Source organism: Onychomys torridus, chromosome 19 (genome assembly GCF_903995425.1).
Source record: "Onychomys torridus chromosome 19, mOncTor1.1, whole genome shotgun sequence".
NCBI classification, from domain to species: domain Eukaryota; kingdom Metazoa; phylum Chordata; class Mammalia; order Rodentia; family Cricetidae; genus Onychomys; species Onychomys torridus.
Window position 1 is genome coordinate 9,828,032 of NC_050461.1, and position 16,994 is coordinate 9,845,025.

Consider the following 16,994-nt stretch of genomic DNA (forward strand, 5'->3'; position numbering starts at 1 on the left):
TTTTTCTCTTTTACTGTCAGTTCCTTCCCTGTCCTTTCTTTGTCCCCAGCTCTCATTCCTAGTCCTTGACACACTCTGTGCTCAGTGGCATCTTTTCCAGAATTTCTTCTAAATTACACAGAACGTGATCGTTTTCAAGCTCCCTCCCCTTAGGAGAATGCTTTTGTGACTCATCAGTTTATCTTTTCATTGCTCAGCACTATTCTATCACAAATACACTGATTTTTCATCCATTCCCTGCCTAGGGCCATGGGAGTGTTCAGCAGTGAACCTGGAAGATGATGACACTCCGATGGGGAGCCCCACCTGGCAAAGCTGTGGGGACACTGACTGTAAAGGACCAGTTGCTCCTTCCTGTCTCTATTCGTTCGTGTGCCTCTACATCCCTTCCCTAGGAATTGCTATGGCTATTTTCCCCACTGCTTGTGTGTTTATCTCGAGAAAACATTCCATCTTTGGGTACACACATAGCTGTGGATGGTTGGGAAGATGATCTCTGCTCAAGCTGTGTAATTCTGATGAATAGAAATCATACTAGGATATTTTTCATAATTAACACAGGAAAGTAACAGTATTCTTGGTCACAAAGACAGCTAATTTTAGACTTCAGAACAAATTCAGAACAGACTAGCTGCTTCTGCAGAGAATGCTTGAGGACAAGTCCCCAAGTGTCTGTTAAACCAAAGTCAGGCTGAGAACACTAAGACATAACTTTCCTGCAGCAATTGGCTTTCTGCATGTAGGCCCAGCTTCAGTTTATGTTACAGGACTCACAGTCCTGAATTTCAATGTCACTTTCTGTCTGGGAAAGAGCTACATGCATAGCCAAGTGTTACTCACTGGCTGGTCAATGTGACCTCCCTAGCCTGAGAAAAACTGTGTGACTTATCATGTGTTACAAGAATGGGTCGGACCTGGAAAACGTAACATATAATTGTCCAGAGTTGGCTGTTGAAGTGTGTGTGTGTGTGTGTGTGTGTGTGTGTGTGTGTGTGTGTGCAAGAGAGAGACAGAGCGATGTGAAGGAGCTGCTGCTATGTAGAGGAGCTGCGGAACTGTATAAAGTGCTGTGTGGTGAGAGTTGTGTGAATGAGAAGTGTAGCTGTGGTTGTGTGGAGATTTGAAGACAAAGCCGTGTAGAAAAGAGATGTAACTGCAAAAGAGGCATGTGGCTGGGTGGATAATGTACGAAGAGTGTAACGATGTGGAATGTAACTATCTGGAGACAGAGATTTTCAGAGAGAGGATTTTTTAAGATGAAGTAAAAGAGAAAGTTACCATCAGAAGATAGAAAAAGTTTATAGTCTGCAGATGGATAAGAAGTTTTTCCTGAAGTCCAGCTACTCTGAGGCACTCTATATTCCACTCTGGAGCAGTTCTGGGAGCCAGCCTCCCCAGGCTATGTTAATTCACCTCCTGAAGGGTTGGGTTGTGTCTAGGCCTGGGATCTCAGAGATAAAGCAGCAATCAACATTTCTATAGAATCTCTTTGTAGATGTTCTCATTCCTTAGAGGAATTATATTTGACTTTAAAAAACAAGGAAGTTGTGTTTTCTCAGCAGCCTTGCTAACACTTACATGGCTTCATGAATCTTTTTAATTTTAGCCATCCAAGTGGATATGAAGATACTTCTCACTGTAATTTAAATGTAGATTTTCCTAATCACTGAAAAATTTCAGTCTCTTCTTTGTTGAGTGGTGGGCTGACCCAAGTCTTTTCCAGAGACCCTGATGTATGGAGAAGGAACCTAATGCCTTATCTAAAACCAGAAGTAGGCTTGGCAGAGCTGGTAGTGGTCTGGCCCCGGGGCCTTGGGGAGCTGTAGCTTGGGATCCTGAGAGCTCAAGTCCTCCCATTGTATGAGGCTGGCAGTTCCAAGGTTGCTGCTGTGTGTGGTTGCTCTCTGATGTTCTTGAGATACCCTGTGTTCCCCTCGTGCAGCATTGTTCGGTTAGCTTTATGACTTGACTCTGTCCAATTGTGTGATGGCTTTCTGCTCACTTTGTCCCATTTCTTCTCTGGAAATGGTATATCACATGTCACACTTGTCAGCCTGGCATAAGACAGCTTGTGCAAGACCTCCCAGTGGTGATGTTTTGTTTGTGCTCTAACAAATAAGCTTGCCTGGAGATCAGAGGGCAAAGCTAAGGGGCCAGGCAGTGGTGGCGCACACCTTAAATCCCAGCACTTGGGATCTCATGCCTTTGATCCCAGTACTTGGGAGGCACATGCCTTTGATCCCAGTACTTGGGAGGCACAGCACTATGGAGGAGGAAACCAAAAGTGAAAAGGCTGGGTGGAGAGAGGAACAGAAGGCAGGTGCAGACAGGAGCTTGGCCCCCTCTTTCAGGCTGAGGATTTGGTGAGGTAAGAAGTGGCTGTGGCTTGCTCCCTTTGTCTCTCTGATCTTTCAACATTCACCCCATATCTGACTCCAGGTTTTTATTATTAAGACTAATTAGGATTGTGTAACACCTCCCAATTCCAAATTTACCCATCGCCTTATCTTCTCCTGGTACTCTCTCTGAATGACCTGCTACCCGTGGTGCTTATCTTTTCCGTATAAGCATATCTTCAACTTTTGCCTGTTTCAAAGATTGGGTAAATTTCTCAGTACATTCTAGTGGTTAAATCCTATGAGGTAGATTAGACTTACTAATGAGTTAGTGGATCTTAGAAATAGCTTCATATATGCCTTTTAACTGTAAGTATTACTTCCAGATCCTCAAATTACATTTCTCCTTTCCTTCATTTTACTGTACTGCTTTATTCTGTGACAAAACACCTATTTCTAAATCATATTTTAATGGGTGCACAGAATTGTATTAGATGAATATATCATAACATAATAATTAGAGCATGAATCATATATATTCAGTACAGATTTTGGGTGTGTATGTGTGTTGTATACATGTGTATGAGCTATGTGGATGTGCACACATGTATGTGTGTGTGCTCCTGCATTGTGTGCGACTGTGTGTGTGGAGCACAGAGGTCAATGTGTCCTTTTTATTGTCTGTCCACGTCATTTTTGAGACAGGTTCTCTCACTGAAGCCAAGGCTTACTGATTTGGATAGACCTGGGCAGGCCAGTGAGCCCCAGGGTTTGCTTGGCTCTGCCTCTGCATTACTGAGATTACAGATATGCTGTCATACCTGGCTTTTTACATGGGTGCTGAAGATCCAAATTTGGGTTTGTGTGTTTGTTGTGTCCAGCATTTCACTGAATGAAACATCCCCCCAGTCCTTTGATACAGATGTTTTTAAAAATAAGTATTTAGGTAGAAGCTCAGCTATGATCAATACCACTATCAGTCTATCTTTGAATGATAGTCTTTTTTCTAAATTTTTTTATCTTTTATTTTATAGGTATGAGTGTTTTGCCTACATGTGTGTCTGTGCATTATGTGTATGTTTAGTGCAGTTTTAGATTCTCTGAAACTGGAATTCCAGATGTTTTTGAGCCACCATGTGGGTGCTGGAAGTTGAACTCAGGTCTTCTGGAAGAACAGTCAGTTCTCTTAACTGCCGAAGCTCATCTCCAGCCCCACGATAGTTTCCTTGGGAAAATTTGTAAACTAGATTCCCAATTCCGAGGCTGGGCATGGATTTTAGGCTGTATCTCCAGTGACTAATGGTTGCATTCTTCTCACCAGTACAAGACTGGTTTTTCCTGTCTTAGCCGCACGCTGATGTTTGGTGTTAACAGCAGTATTTTCTTTTTTCTTCTGTTTTTATTAGCATATATATACCAATTATACATACTAATGGGTTTCATTGTGATTTTCCATACATGTTTGCCCTGTCACTCTTTACCGTCCCTTCCCCTCTCCTGACCCCTCCCTGATCCAACTAGTCCCCTTTTGCTTTCATATAATAATGATCTTTAAAATCCAATGATGATATTAATATGACATATCTTTTGTATCTTAGCATCTGTGCTTATCAGGGTTGTGATATCCTTTTTTTCTAGTGTTTAATGGCTATTTTTATGCATTGCTCATTTGCTATTTTTTCACACTGAGGCTACTTCTGATCGTGATTGATCTGTTCACATTTTAAAATGATACTCCTTTGCCTGGCACATGTGATGGTTTAAAAGATGCCACACAGCTTTTGATCTGTGTGGTGCTTTGAATAGGAGTGTGCCCCACAGGCTCATAGATTTGCATGCTTGGTCACCGGGGAGTGACACTATTTGAAAGGATCAGGAGGTGTGGGAGGGGTGTGGCCTTGTTAGAGGAAGTGTGTCACAGGCCCAGACTCTCTTCTGCTGCTGTGGATGGATCTGGATATAGAACTCTCATCTACCTGTCCAGCACTATGTCTGCCTACATGCCACCATGCTCCCTGCCATGATGACATCAGACTAATCCTCTGAAACTGTAAGCCAGCCCCAATGAAATGGTTTCTTTTATAAGGGTGTGGTCAGGGTGTCTCTTCACAGCAATAGACCACTGACTGACTAAGACAATGTGCCTCCCTTCAGAACATGGTACCTCCTTTTCTTCTCTCATGTAGGAGAATTTGCTTTGAATGAATTGAGTTGGACGCCCTGGTAGAATGGTAGGTTAGAAGCTGACTGCATGTGACGTGGTGAAGGAGAGTCAGGAGAAGATCAGACTCCATCCCAAAGGGAGAGAGAGGAAGGGGCTGGCGACTCACAGAGGGGTCACAGAACAGTTGAAAAGGGCAAAGAAACAGAAGAGCAGCACAGTGAGAAGAAGCCACAGAACCCAAGAACAGTTAGCCAGGTGGCCGCGGTGGACAAGCACAGGCAGTCTGAAGCCCACCATCCTTACAGGCCTCCAACCCAGTGGCACATTCTGGTGTGACGGCAATTCCCACAGGGGGACAGGTCAGCAGTGGAGAGGAATCCTCTGGTCATTCTCTGAGACTTGGATGGCTGTGGCCAGGTACCATCTTGAGTGTGCCTCTACTGTTAAAACCTAGCCAACCTGGGTGTCGGGGAATCCCAGGACACGGAACAGTCACAAGCCAGACCCTGAATTCAACTGGCTCCAGCTCCAGGGTGAGAGAAAACTGTGAGAAACAGTCCTGGAATTCAGGAGGGCCAGACACAGAGTAGCTGAGAGTGCAGTCTCAAGCAGCTGCCTGCTCAACCAAGACTAACTTTGGAATTTACTATGCCTGAACCCGCCGTCTGTGGATGGACCGACCCCTGGAGCTTGAACAACTGCCTTTCAGATCTAGATATCTTCAGTGATAACTATCTGCCCAAGAGACCCAGAACTCGGCTCCGGAGGACTATTTTTATATCCACAGCTGTAGCCCTCCAGCATGATGACAGTGGTAATGGGCTTTGAAAATATGGAGACAGATCTGCCTATTCGGATTCAGTTCTGTAGCTACTTTCCCAATGCGCAGTGGAGCTGAGTGGCACCCCTGGCCAGAACAGAAGCCTGTCAAGGGTGCTCGCCACTGGGGTGATTCCTAGAGGAGCCCAAGCTGCGATCCTTAGTGTGACCAGGAGAGGGCAGTGTGCTGGGGAGGGAAGCTATTGAAAAAAGGCGGGCTCTGGGGGACACAGGACTCCTACCAGCACAGGCTGAGAAGCAGCATAGATTGTAGGAAAGACGGCTCCACAAGATAACTGGCCCTTCTCTCCCCATATCCTTGGCAGATTCCAATTCTGAGGACCTCAAAAACTGCCACTCGGACACATGTTTTAAAAACTATGCTTTCAGCAGGGTTTGATCATTGTCTTGTTTTTATAAACTTATTTATTTATATTTGTTGTCCTCCATTTTTATTTTATTATTGGACGATCTCTTCCTACCCTCTTCATAAGGCTCTTTTCCCTCTTTTATTTAATCTGCTTCCCCTTTGTTTTTTTTCTCTTTCCATGTATGCTGCATTTACCTCGTACACTTCGTTTTCTTAGATAATTCTTAACATTATCTTTTTTCCATTTTCATTTCTGTGTTAACTTTGTGGTGCATTAGCAGGCTTTAATTAATTTTAAGTGTATTTCTTTATCTTGTTTGGTTTATTGTTTTAGGAGTTTGCTGTCTCCTGTATGAGTCGCACGGGAGATTAAACCTCGAGAAATAAAATGGGAAAAGATCTCCACACCGACAGATGATGGACACCAGAAAAAAAGGAAACACGAAGGAGCAAGGTAATCTAACGCCTTTAAAAGACCCAGCTTCCCAAGCTCAAACGTGCCAAGACGAGCAAAATGCTTTGTCAAGGCTTAAAAGTTTACTTATAGAAATGACCAATGACCTAAGAGAATATACAGGAAAGCAGAATATTGAAGTAAGAAAGTCAATCCCAGGCCTGGAAAGGACACAGATGACACACGAGAAAGTCTGTGTGTGGATGAGAGCATCAGAAACATGGATGAAAGGTCAGTAGCAGAGAGAAGACATTCAGCAGAGCCTGAGCCTTTGGGGAATTAAAAGGAAATGTTGGGAATGAAAAACTCAATGATTCTTATTTTTTTTTTTTAAAAAATGAACAAATGTCAAAAGTGTATCCAATAGAATGGGACAATAAGATGCAGAATATTTGGGATTGAGGATGAGGTCAAGTAAATGCAACATTCAAACACAATATGGGAAAAAAAAAGGGACAGCCTCTTGGTGTGGACCCAGGGTCCCCTTCAGTCTTTGCTTCTAGCCCGTCTCCATTACTCTGTGACTTTGTTGACTCCCCAGAAGCACTCTCTACCAGGAACCCACAGCCACACACTAGGTAGGAGACCTCTCCTCTTCCCTGGCTTCCATTCTGTCTCTCCAGACTTTGTCCCCCTGCAGCATGCTCATAGGAGCCCCTTCTCCAAGCCTCCCTCCATCCTTGTGACTTGGCCTCTTGGTGGAGACCCAGGGTCCCCCTAGTTTTTTCTAGTGGACCCTTTTAGCCTTTCTTTCTAGTCCATCTCCATTCCTCTGTGATCCTCTGCTAAAGTGATAGATGGACACCCATATGGACACCCTATGAGCATGCTGCAGGGGTACTAAGAGCGAGTCTGGAGAGACCAGAATGGAAGCCAGGGAAGAGGAGTGTGTGTGTGTGTGCCTCTGTGTATGACACATATGTGACGACCCAAAGAAGGCACTGGTTCCGCGGAGCTGGAATTGCAGGCCACCCCGAGCCACCTGGTACAATGCTGGAAACTGAACCTTTGTTCTCTAGAAGAACAGCAGGCACTCGTCACTACAGAGCTCTCTGTCCAGCCCACCAGACAATATACTCTTGAACAGCCAGAGTCATTGAAGAAAACTGGGAGATTAAACAACTCCTGGAATGTAAATGTAAATGGAAACACAACTGAGTACTTTTGGGGATTTAGCAATGCCAGCTCTAAGAGGGAAGTTTGTAGCTGTGAGTGCTTAGATTAAAAAAAGTCAGATAGCTCTTAAATAAATAACTTAATGATGCACCTCATGGCTTCAGGAAAATGACAAGCCAACCCAAAAGCACTAACAAAGGTTAGGGTGAAATTAAATGAAATAGAGACTAAAGAAAGATATAAAGAAGCAATGAAACAAAATTTTGGTTCTTTGCAAAAATAAACAAGGTCGAAAATTCTTAGTCTAATAAAGAAAAAGAAAGATGGAGGAGTCAATGTAATAAAATTGGAGATGAAAGGGGGACATAGTCACCACAAAATGATAGAAAATCTCCATGCTGTTTACGTAACAAAATGATATAGAAACGTGAACACTCTAAGACACTACTAAAATACAAGAAATACAATAAAAACAGACAAGATAGATGGACACCCCTTCAAAAAGACAATATATGAATGTCCAATAAATATGAAAATGTTGCCAAGTCATTAGGTAAATGAGATATTACCAGACACACTGGAGTGCTTAAAATTAGGAAGACCCCCAAAACAAGCGTTGGTGAGGATAAGGAACAGTAGCTAGATAATCAGCCGGAGCTGGCTTGGGATTATCTATACAAGTTGGAAGAACATATATGCATACTCTTAAGTCCCAGCAACAGTCCTACTAGAGAGATTTCCAGAGCACGAATATGTACATGTGTGCAAAAGACTCATACAAGAATGTTTATGGGAATTTTTCAGAATTCATTTATCTGAAATCAGCCCAAATTTTCTTTCTGGACATTCAAATGTTTCTAAACTATATTCAATCAACAGAATAAAACTAAAACAAAATGGATGAACTCTACATATAGTAACATGGGTGACAATTACTACCATAGGGTCAGGTAAAAGAGACCAGAGACCAGGCATAAAGGACGTGAACTAAGTCCATAAAGTTCAGAAAACCACCTCAAACTAAGCTAAGGCACTTACTGTGTACCTCCATCACAAGACCATAAGAGTATGAGCTACAGTAGTTACCTGGTGGGGTGGGTGGGGGCTGGCACTTGGAAGAAGCGTGGAGAATGCTTTCGGGGTGCTGAGAATAGTCTGTATTAACACTGGGTGGTTGGAGATATGGGGATTTAGTTTATAACTCCTTTAGTTTCTCTTCTCTGTTCAGTTTTCATATTTCATAATAAAAAAGTTAAAAACAAGTAGACAATATTTCAAAGCCCTGTGCATTTTGAATGCTTCCAGAACTCTCACGGTTTCTCTGACCACATCCTCTGTTGGCCAGGCTTTCCTTCACGGGGAGCACACTACACACACTAATTTCACTAATTTCTCTATGTTCCAACCCTTATGAAACCTCTTGGCTTTGCCTTTAGTTATATTCCAAACCTGCCTGCTTCTAGCTGCCTTTACTGCTAAATATATAATGTCTTTACATTTTAGAGTGGAGAACGGGATCGCGGAGGAGGAGAGGATGGTGTGAGGACAGGATTTGCGGATATTGAAATCATCAAGAAGGAGTATAGGTGTGAAACTGGCTAGCGAGAGAGAGCAGGAGTGTGACCGGGAGATGGTGGCTGAGACACGGGGCAGTGGGAAGCTTGGAAGTGTAGAAGGGCCTGTGACGGTGGGGAGATGCCTTCCCCACGGCACCCCCAGTGCAAGTACCGAGTTCAGCTGCAATTCCACCATTCAAACAGAGGGCAAACAGTTACCTTCCCTTTGAAGTGCTCTGCCACCAAGTTGCACAGCGTCGTTCTCCCCGAGCTGCGAGGCCCAAATACAAAGATTTTACACGGCGGAAGCGGCATGGGCGGCAGAAGGCAAGGACGGGGGTTCAGTGAGAACAGTTTTAATGTTTCTTCAGAAGAAAGGCAGTACATTTTACCTAGAAAACTTAAAACACACCGTAAGAGTAAACAACTGGAAACATCCCGGACAGGCTGGAAAGCGAGGCTCTGGGAAGCTTACTGACCTCACAGAAAGATCGGCCGATCCGGAGTAGATGTTCCCGTCCTTTAAGGCCACGGGGCAGGAACGCCCCCACTTGCTGCGGTACCACCTGTACCGCGGGGCGATGAGTTTGTACGCCGCGAGTGTCCGGAACAGCTCTTCCTGCGGATCACAAACACCGCCCTTCAGAACCAGAGCCTCCAAATGGTTCACACTGACTTGATAGTACTTAACTGTTTCGGGAGCAATTTAGAACGCACGTGTGGCTTTTGCGGTCAGTTACAGCGTTCTGTACTCATCCAGGTTTTAATAAGATTAGTTTTAATTTCTTTAAAAATCTATGGGTGCGTGCATGTATGCATGCATATATGTATGTGTGTGTGCGTGTCTCTGTGTGTGTGTGTGTGTGTGTGTGTGTGTGCGTAGCATAGGGAATGTGGTGGCATCAGCTCTCTCCTTCCACTAGTGGGTTCCAGGTTTGGTGACATGTGCCTTTACCATTTTAGCTATTTCTCTTGACCAGTTTTCAATTCTTTAAAAAATTCTTACTTAAATTTTACAGATATTTTTCTCTCATGTGGTAATAAATGTAACAGGGAATTTTCTATCATCTACTTCAAAAGTCAGAACCTGAAAAATACCTTATTGATAAACTTTTAAAATGTACCAGACTCTTAGTCAATGAATGAATCTTAGTGTAAGCTGTTTCCTGTTGTTGTTTGTTTGGTTGTTTTTTTGTTGTGTTTTGTGTTTGTTTGTTTGTTTTTTAAGACTGAGTCTCACTATGTAGCTCTGGATGAACTTGCTATTGAGACTAGGCTGGCCTTGAACTCACAGAGATCTGCTTGCCTCTGCCTCCCAAGTGCTGGGATTACAGATATGCATTATCACACTTGGCTCTAAGCTTTTTATTTTTTAGGACCAAATAGTATTCCACCATATGTGAATATATCATATTTTGCTCCGCCATTCACTCACTGACGGGCACTGGAGGTTTCCACCTTTTGGTGATGGGGAATAACTTTCACGACTACATGTACTTATCTGTTTGCATTCCTGCTTTCAATTCTTTGGAGGAAATGCCTAAAAGAGAATCACTGGATCCTTTTCTGAGGAATCATTCAGTTATTTTTAAAAAGTAGATGCACCATTTTATATCTTTAATATTATATAACATTATGTTAGACTCCAGCTCCTGCTGCGGCCACAGCGCTTAGAGCAGCCTTCCCCTCCAAGTCACTAGCAGGCACTACGGAGAAGTTGTCTTTAGTCCCTAACTGACTTCCAGGACCCAGGGCCTCTCACCTGGGGGAAGTGAGTCAAGGCAAAGGGGTGTGGGTCACACATCCTGTTCTCTGTGCCCTTTCTCTGCCTCCTTCCTAGCAATCAAGAAGCTGGCTATTATCACCCTGTTCTCTGACACCTCCCCTATTCTCCAAAAGGTCTAAGAGACTGCTGCCTTTGCTAGTGAGCTCTGATTTACTCTCTCAAGACCCCCACTATGATGTCTGTCTCTGGCAGTGGAGCCTACACTTACCTCAGAGCCCCTACTACCCTGTTTTCTCTCTTTCTGTCCGTTCATGGCACTCATAACTCTTGTAATAAACTCCTTGGTTCCTGGTAGTTCTCAGTGTCCCTCTTGAACCCTAATCTGAGATCATTCACTATCCCAAGCAACAACGCAAAAGAGTTCCAACAATTTCTCCCACATTTGCTAACACTTTATGTCCTCATTTCTGGGTAACATTCTTCTGCATATGAAGTGGGGTATCACTGTCCTTTGGATTGTCCGTTCCCCATGATTAGTAATACTGGACACACTTTCAATTTTTATTATTTTTAAATGATGTGTAGGTGTGTGTGAGAGCATATGGATATGTGCCTTAAGATGCCAGAGGCATCAGATCCCCCAGCTGCCTTGTGGGTGCTAGGAATTAAAACTAGGTCCTCTGGAAGAACAGCTGGTGCTCTTAACCATTGAGCTATGTCTCTAGCCCTTTTTCATGTTCTCATTGTCTATGTCCCCTTGCCCACTTTCTTCATTGCTGTATATTGGAGCATTTTTCATGTATTCGGACACCAGTCCCTTGTTGCATGTATGATTTGTAGAGATCCCCTCCATCATGTGGGTTCACTCTGCCGACAGTGTCTTTGGTGTAGGAAAGTTTTAGGTTTTCTTTTGTTACGTGTGCTTTTGATGCCACATACAGCTTTGTTTGGCCTTAATCAGTACTAGATCTTGCCCCAGAAGTTCTGTTTAAAGTGGTCCGGGCACCAGTATGTGTCAAAAGCTTTCTCTGTGCCCCTGCTGTACAGTCAGGGCTAAGACTCACTGCTTTAGCTATATCTCTGCAGTAATTGTAGAAACATCACCTGCCTTTAGTTGAAAAGCGTCTATCTATAGTCCTTCAAGACACACAGAAGCTTGCAGATCAGTCAACTTTCACCAAGTACCTTCATAGAACATATAATGCTAAAGCAAAACCTCTCAGATATTTTTTGAGACTTATTTTTATTTTATTTGTTTCCCTGTTTGCCTGAGTATGTATATGTGCACCTAGTGCCTGAGGCGGTCAGAGAAGGGGTCAGATTGCCTGTAACTGGAGTTACAGATGGTTGTGAACCACCATGTGGGTGCTGGCAACCAAACCTGAGTCCTCTGCAAGAGCAGTATGCACTAGTAACCACTGAGCCATCTCTGCAGCCCCACAAAGCTCACAGAATTAATTGGGCATGGGACTTTATTTCGGATCATGGAGATAATCTATCTTGATGAATATATTCACAACTGGTGTTTTATGTCAAAGGGAAGCACAAACATTTCTCACAGATATTTCCCCAGGTTCTGTGCTCACCTCCTTTACTCTGCAGTAACAGCTTGTAGACTCCACGTGCACTGACCGGCTGAGACCACCAGGTTACATGGTGTGGGATAACAAAATGACCTCTGCAGCTATTAGCCTGTTCCAATTTTGGTATCTATTTACAATTCCACTATTTTAAAATATCTATGCACATAAGCTAAGCTAAACCTCCCAGAATAGATCAAACTATTGAGAGCCACTGTTAGCAAAAGTCCATGAGAGTATACAGCATTGACAACTAGAGTTCAGAAGGTCAACATATCAGAACTAAGGGTTCTGTTAGAGGAAACCATCATGCAAGGCATTATGGAATTACTGCCTTTTGAGTGAACTGGCTGTCTCTTGTTGTAAACTTCTTGTGCAACAACAGCTATGAGTCTCCCCATTTACCGTGCATCTCCTTGTTACATGTACATGTGATCTCATGATTGCATCTCAACCTTGGGCACAACTTTCCCTATACATTTGGGGTAATTGGACAACTGTCCCCAGCTGTGTTTATTCTTCATTAACATATATCTGGCCAGGACCATTCTCCGGATAAAAGTATTTCTGCAAAGATACCTTTTTCCAAGGACAAACTGCACATAGATAAACACGAGCTCATTTCACGAACAGATAAGAGAAAATAACCTGTGTTTATGTACATTTCCCCTCCAATAGACTGTGAGCTCCTCCAGGACCGGGGCTGTGTGCTAGTCAGTGATGTATCCCCAGCACCTAGCCATAGTGCCTGGCACACAGTAGGTGCTCAATAAATGTTCATTGAAAGGAAAAAAAGAGAGAGAGAAAATAACCACTAGCAATTAAATCCTCAACTTCTTACCTTAGCCCCAGGTTATTTACTCAAGACCCTAATTTAAGAGATTTACTGCTCACATTCCTGGATGATGTTTTAGCCACTTGCTAGTTAATGACTTAAAGCAGTTACTTCCCACTGACCCAAGGAGATTGCCATCAAGGCCAGGCAGGTGATAGGTGCCAAGCTTCTTTCTTGAGCAAATTAAGTTTTTATTCCTCCTCAGCCAGGTGCTGTTCCTAGATTCCCTAATTGATCTTAGCCTTTAGTTGACCTTACCAGAGAACTCCCCTTAGTCACTCCCCTTTTGGGTTGTAATTGGAAGCTGACATTCATTGCTTTATGTGTGGGTCCTTATCACCTCTCTCTGTGACCCTGAAAACTTCAAGCCTCACATTGCTTTGCCAAAGAATTACTGCCTGTGTATATACACTTGTTCCCTCACAGCACCGGGGGAATTGAATGAGAAGAACAAAGATGAGGACGGAGATGGAAAGAACTCGGTAGAATGAAGAGAGAATAGCGGGAGGGACCGGGCGCGGGAGGGACCGGGAGCCGGAGGGACCGGGAGGAGCTAAGTATGAGAACAGAAAAGAAACTGTGCAGATAGAATTGACTAAAAGAATAAAGGGAATGGACTAACCAGCTCAGTGTGCTTAGATTCATTGAATATCCCTCAAATTAGAATCTTCAGCTGGTTGTTAGACTCTTCCCGGACACTGGGAGCAAACAATATAGGCTGAACCTATTATTTGCGTTACCAAACCCTCCAACTGAAAATGCTTTCAGCCCTTAGCACCTGACAGTTACTGTCTGACCAGCCTCTTATCCATCATCGAGCCCCTGCCCATCGGCGCCAGCGTAGCAGTCACTTCAGTGCGTGACGGTGAATGAGTGCTTGTGGAGTTGAGGTTCTTTGAAGGTTTGCTTTCTTCGATGCTCTAAAAATGTTAACGTGGACTTGTGTTTCCTTCTTTTCCCCCATCCCTTTACCCCTCGAGGTATAAAACAGCTCTGATGTTACCCCCTGCATTTGTTATTTGGAAATCTCTGCTTGGCTGTGGTTAGTGTCACAAAGAATACTGTGCTCAGACCATAGTTTCTTCCTGGAAGAAGGTACCCTTATAGAGCGCTATCCCCTAGGCCTTAGGAATACATGCTAAGGACGTAGCTGACATTGAACAGGCATGCTTTCGACCAGGCCAGTTGAACTTACGGTGTCCACGATGTCGTTCATTTCTTCTTCCGTGCTCTGCAGCTTGGTGATTACGGCTGCTCTTCTCAGATTCAAGTATTTCAGCCGCTCTATAACTGTCTAAATTTAAAGAACAGACATTTGAATACACTGTACTTGAGTCTGTCAAGCCTTACGAAAAAGTCATGGGCCCACGGTTCAGGCTCATGCTTCTCCTGAGATTCTGGGTGGAACCCACCCAGGCTTTCCTGCTGCCATGCACTACAGGAGATCTTGGCTAATTTTTAAAATATTTTTCAATATTTTGCTGTTTGGAGGCAACACTGTATGTTCCCCAGGCTCTCCTGGGACTTGATATGTAGTTGAAGATGATGTTGCAGTTCTGAACTGCCTGTCTCCACCTCCTGAGAGCCGGGTGACAGCATCATGCCCACTTTGTGCAGTTCAGGGGACAGAAGCTGGGGTTTCTCCTGTGCTAGCTACGCTCGGAACCGACGGAGTCCCAGCCCCAGCTCTTCGGTGTTTCTTGGTTTCTGTGTGCACGACTCCACTCTCTCCCTCTGCTGTGACACTGCTACCTTCTGCCTCTCTGACCCAGGCTGTCCGCATAGGACTGAGACACTCCAGTTAAATATGACCTTATCTTAACTGGAATGAGTACTCAAAGACCTCGTGTTCAAATCAAGTCACAGTCACAGACTAGAGTTAGATCTTTGAAATATTTTTAGAGGACAAATTTCAACCCATGGCATGCTGGCCTCTGACCCTGGCCCTTTTTAGGTAGATGAAAAAGCCCAGTGATGGAGAGGCAGATACTGAAGTTTCTGCTGTTACAGACGGTAAAATGCCCAGGACTACAAAAGCTGGAGGAGGTGAGGACAGGGCTCTTGCCGATGATCTGTGTGGATCTCTAACTATAACACAAACACCACTTGTATATTTATTTTCTTCAATATATTGGACACGGTATGAGGCACTCACGGATTGTCAGCTTCCTTCCCATATGCCTTCCTAGAGTTTATCATTATGCCAGAGATTTAGGAGACTTGAAAAATGGGTATTGTGTTTTGTGTTATTCACTGATTTGTGGTGCTGGGTATTAGACCTAGAATCTCATTTGTAACAAAAATCTTTAGCGATCGCAGTGGATGTAAAGTGGCACCCATTCTGGTTTTAAGTGGCACACCCTTAATGACTAGAGACATTCAGCCTCCCAGCCTGTGCATATTATCTGCCATTTGTTTTTACTTTTCTTGGAGACACTGTGGTCATAGAGAATTTTATATTCAAAAGTAGTTTTGCCTTCAACATGAACAGATGAATTTTAAAGTGTTGAAGCAAAAATGAGTGGTCCTGCACTAGAAGCAGAATTCTGTTCACAAAACAAATACAACACTAACCATTTCAGAATCACTCAACTGCCAGATGTACGGGCTACACCCTGCACTCACCGTGAAGAGGTCCTCTGGTGCCTTATTCCCATCAAGCTCAATGAGGTACTGGGGATTATGCTCAGCCATTATCTCCTGGAGAGAACCAAATAGAAATCTGATAACTCAAGATGATAGAGAGAGGTGAATATAAGATGAAGATCTTGATAGCTTAGTGGAAATCTTAAGAGCTAATTCATTCACCTTGTGCAGGTTCTAATGGGAGTCATCTTCAGCACTGGGCAGGTCTTTTGCAAAGGCAGAGCTGCCTTCCTACCATGAACATTTGTTTGAGGTCCTGGGGATTTGGACAGACTAGACAACTGCTTGTTCACTGATCACACCCCCAGCTCCTGCTCCTTCCCTGCCCCCCTTCATTTTTTCTCTCCTCAGAAGTTTAAAAGTCCTTCCCAAAACAGAAGGTTTTCAGGGTATTTTGCAGCACATAACTGTAGCTTTGTTATTTTTTTTTGAAACCACAGAGAAAGCTGATTGAATTTTAAATCATACTTTCTTCATATAGATAATAGCATCATTTAAGCAGTATGATGCACCTTTTATTACTATTGAGCACACTTGTTTTACAGCAAATTTACAGAACAGAAGAATACAAGGAAAAACACCTTTAATCCAGGCACTGAAAGGCAGCTATTCCTGTTTCCCATTCATCTTTTATTCTGTGGAATCTTTTTTGCATATTTGAGATCACAATATATGTCAAACTCTGGGGCCTCCTTTCCCACTAAACATTATAATTAACATTCTTCTATATCTTCACATGATCATGCCAACATCACATCTTCATGGTTGTGTAGGATTACATAGTGAGGCTTATGGCTCTTACCTAACACTCCTCTGCTATTCCACATTTAAGTAGATTATAACATCTTGATAATTGTTTTAAAGCATTTCTACATTTTTTAAAATTAAAAATATATTTCCTTCAACAATTATCAAAGTAATTGGACTTACAGCAGCCACTGAGGGACAGTCAAACATACCCTTCATCCTCTTCATTCCCCACCCTCCTCCTTGACATAAGTACTGCACACATACATGTCTTGAACCATGAACTAAGTCTCCTCTCACTAGATCCTCAGACACTGAAAAAGGCTAGCTTTCTAAAAGCAGGTTTTTACCACCAGTAGGCATTGTGTATTGGCTTCTGGAAGGCTGTATGATTCAAAGGTCTCACAAGTACTGCAGGGAGAATGTCCTGCCATCACTGGCTGGTTTAGCTCTTACAGCCTGACAAACTGAGTTAAAATAGGCTCCGTTTTAACTTTTCTTCTGGCTGGTGAGGTCTCTGTAAACAGCCTAGTGACTTTAGAAAAACAAATTATCCCAAGAAGCACAGAGGTGCTGTGTAGGGGTAAAATAACATGACAGTGAGGAAGAGACCTGGGCTGCAGAGACGGCTTAGTGGTTAAGAAT

At 43.4% G+C, this 16,994-nt stretch overlaps 1 protein-coding gene across 1 annotated transcript in view; it reads right to left on the reverse strand.

Moving 5' to 3' along the window:
• The window catches only part of LOC118570707 (adenylate kinase 9-like), a 71,506-nt gene that overhangs the window by 17,198 nt on the left and 37,314 nt on the right, over positions 1-16,994 (reverse strand). The window contains exons 9-12 of the mRNA XM_036169365.1: positions 15,582-15,656; positions 14,152-14,250; positions 9,295-9,434; positions 9,035-9,215 (exon numbers count right to left, since the gene is read on the reverse strand). Coding sequence (XP_036025258.1) covers positions 9,035-9,215; positions 9,295-9,434; positions 14,152-14,250; positions 15,582-15,656 — 495 coding nt within the window. The remainder of the gene's footprint in view (positions 1-9,034; positions 9,216-9,294; positions 9,435-14,151; positions 14,251-15,581; positions 15,657-16,994) is intronic.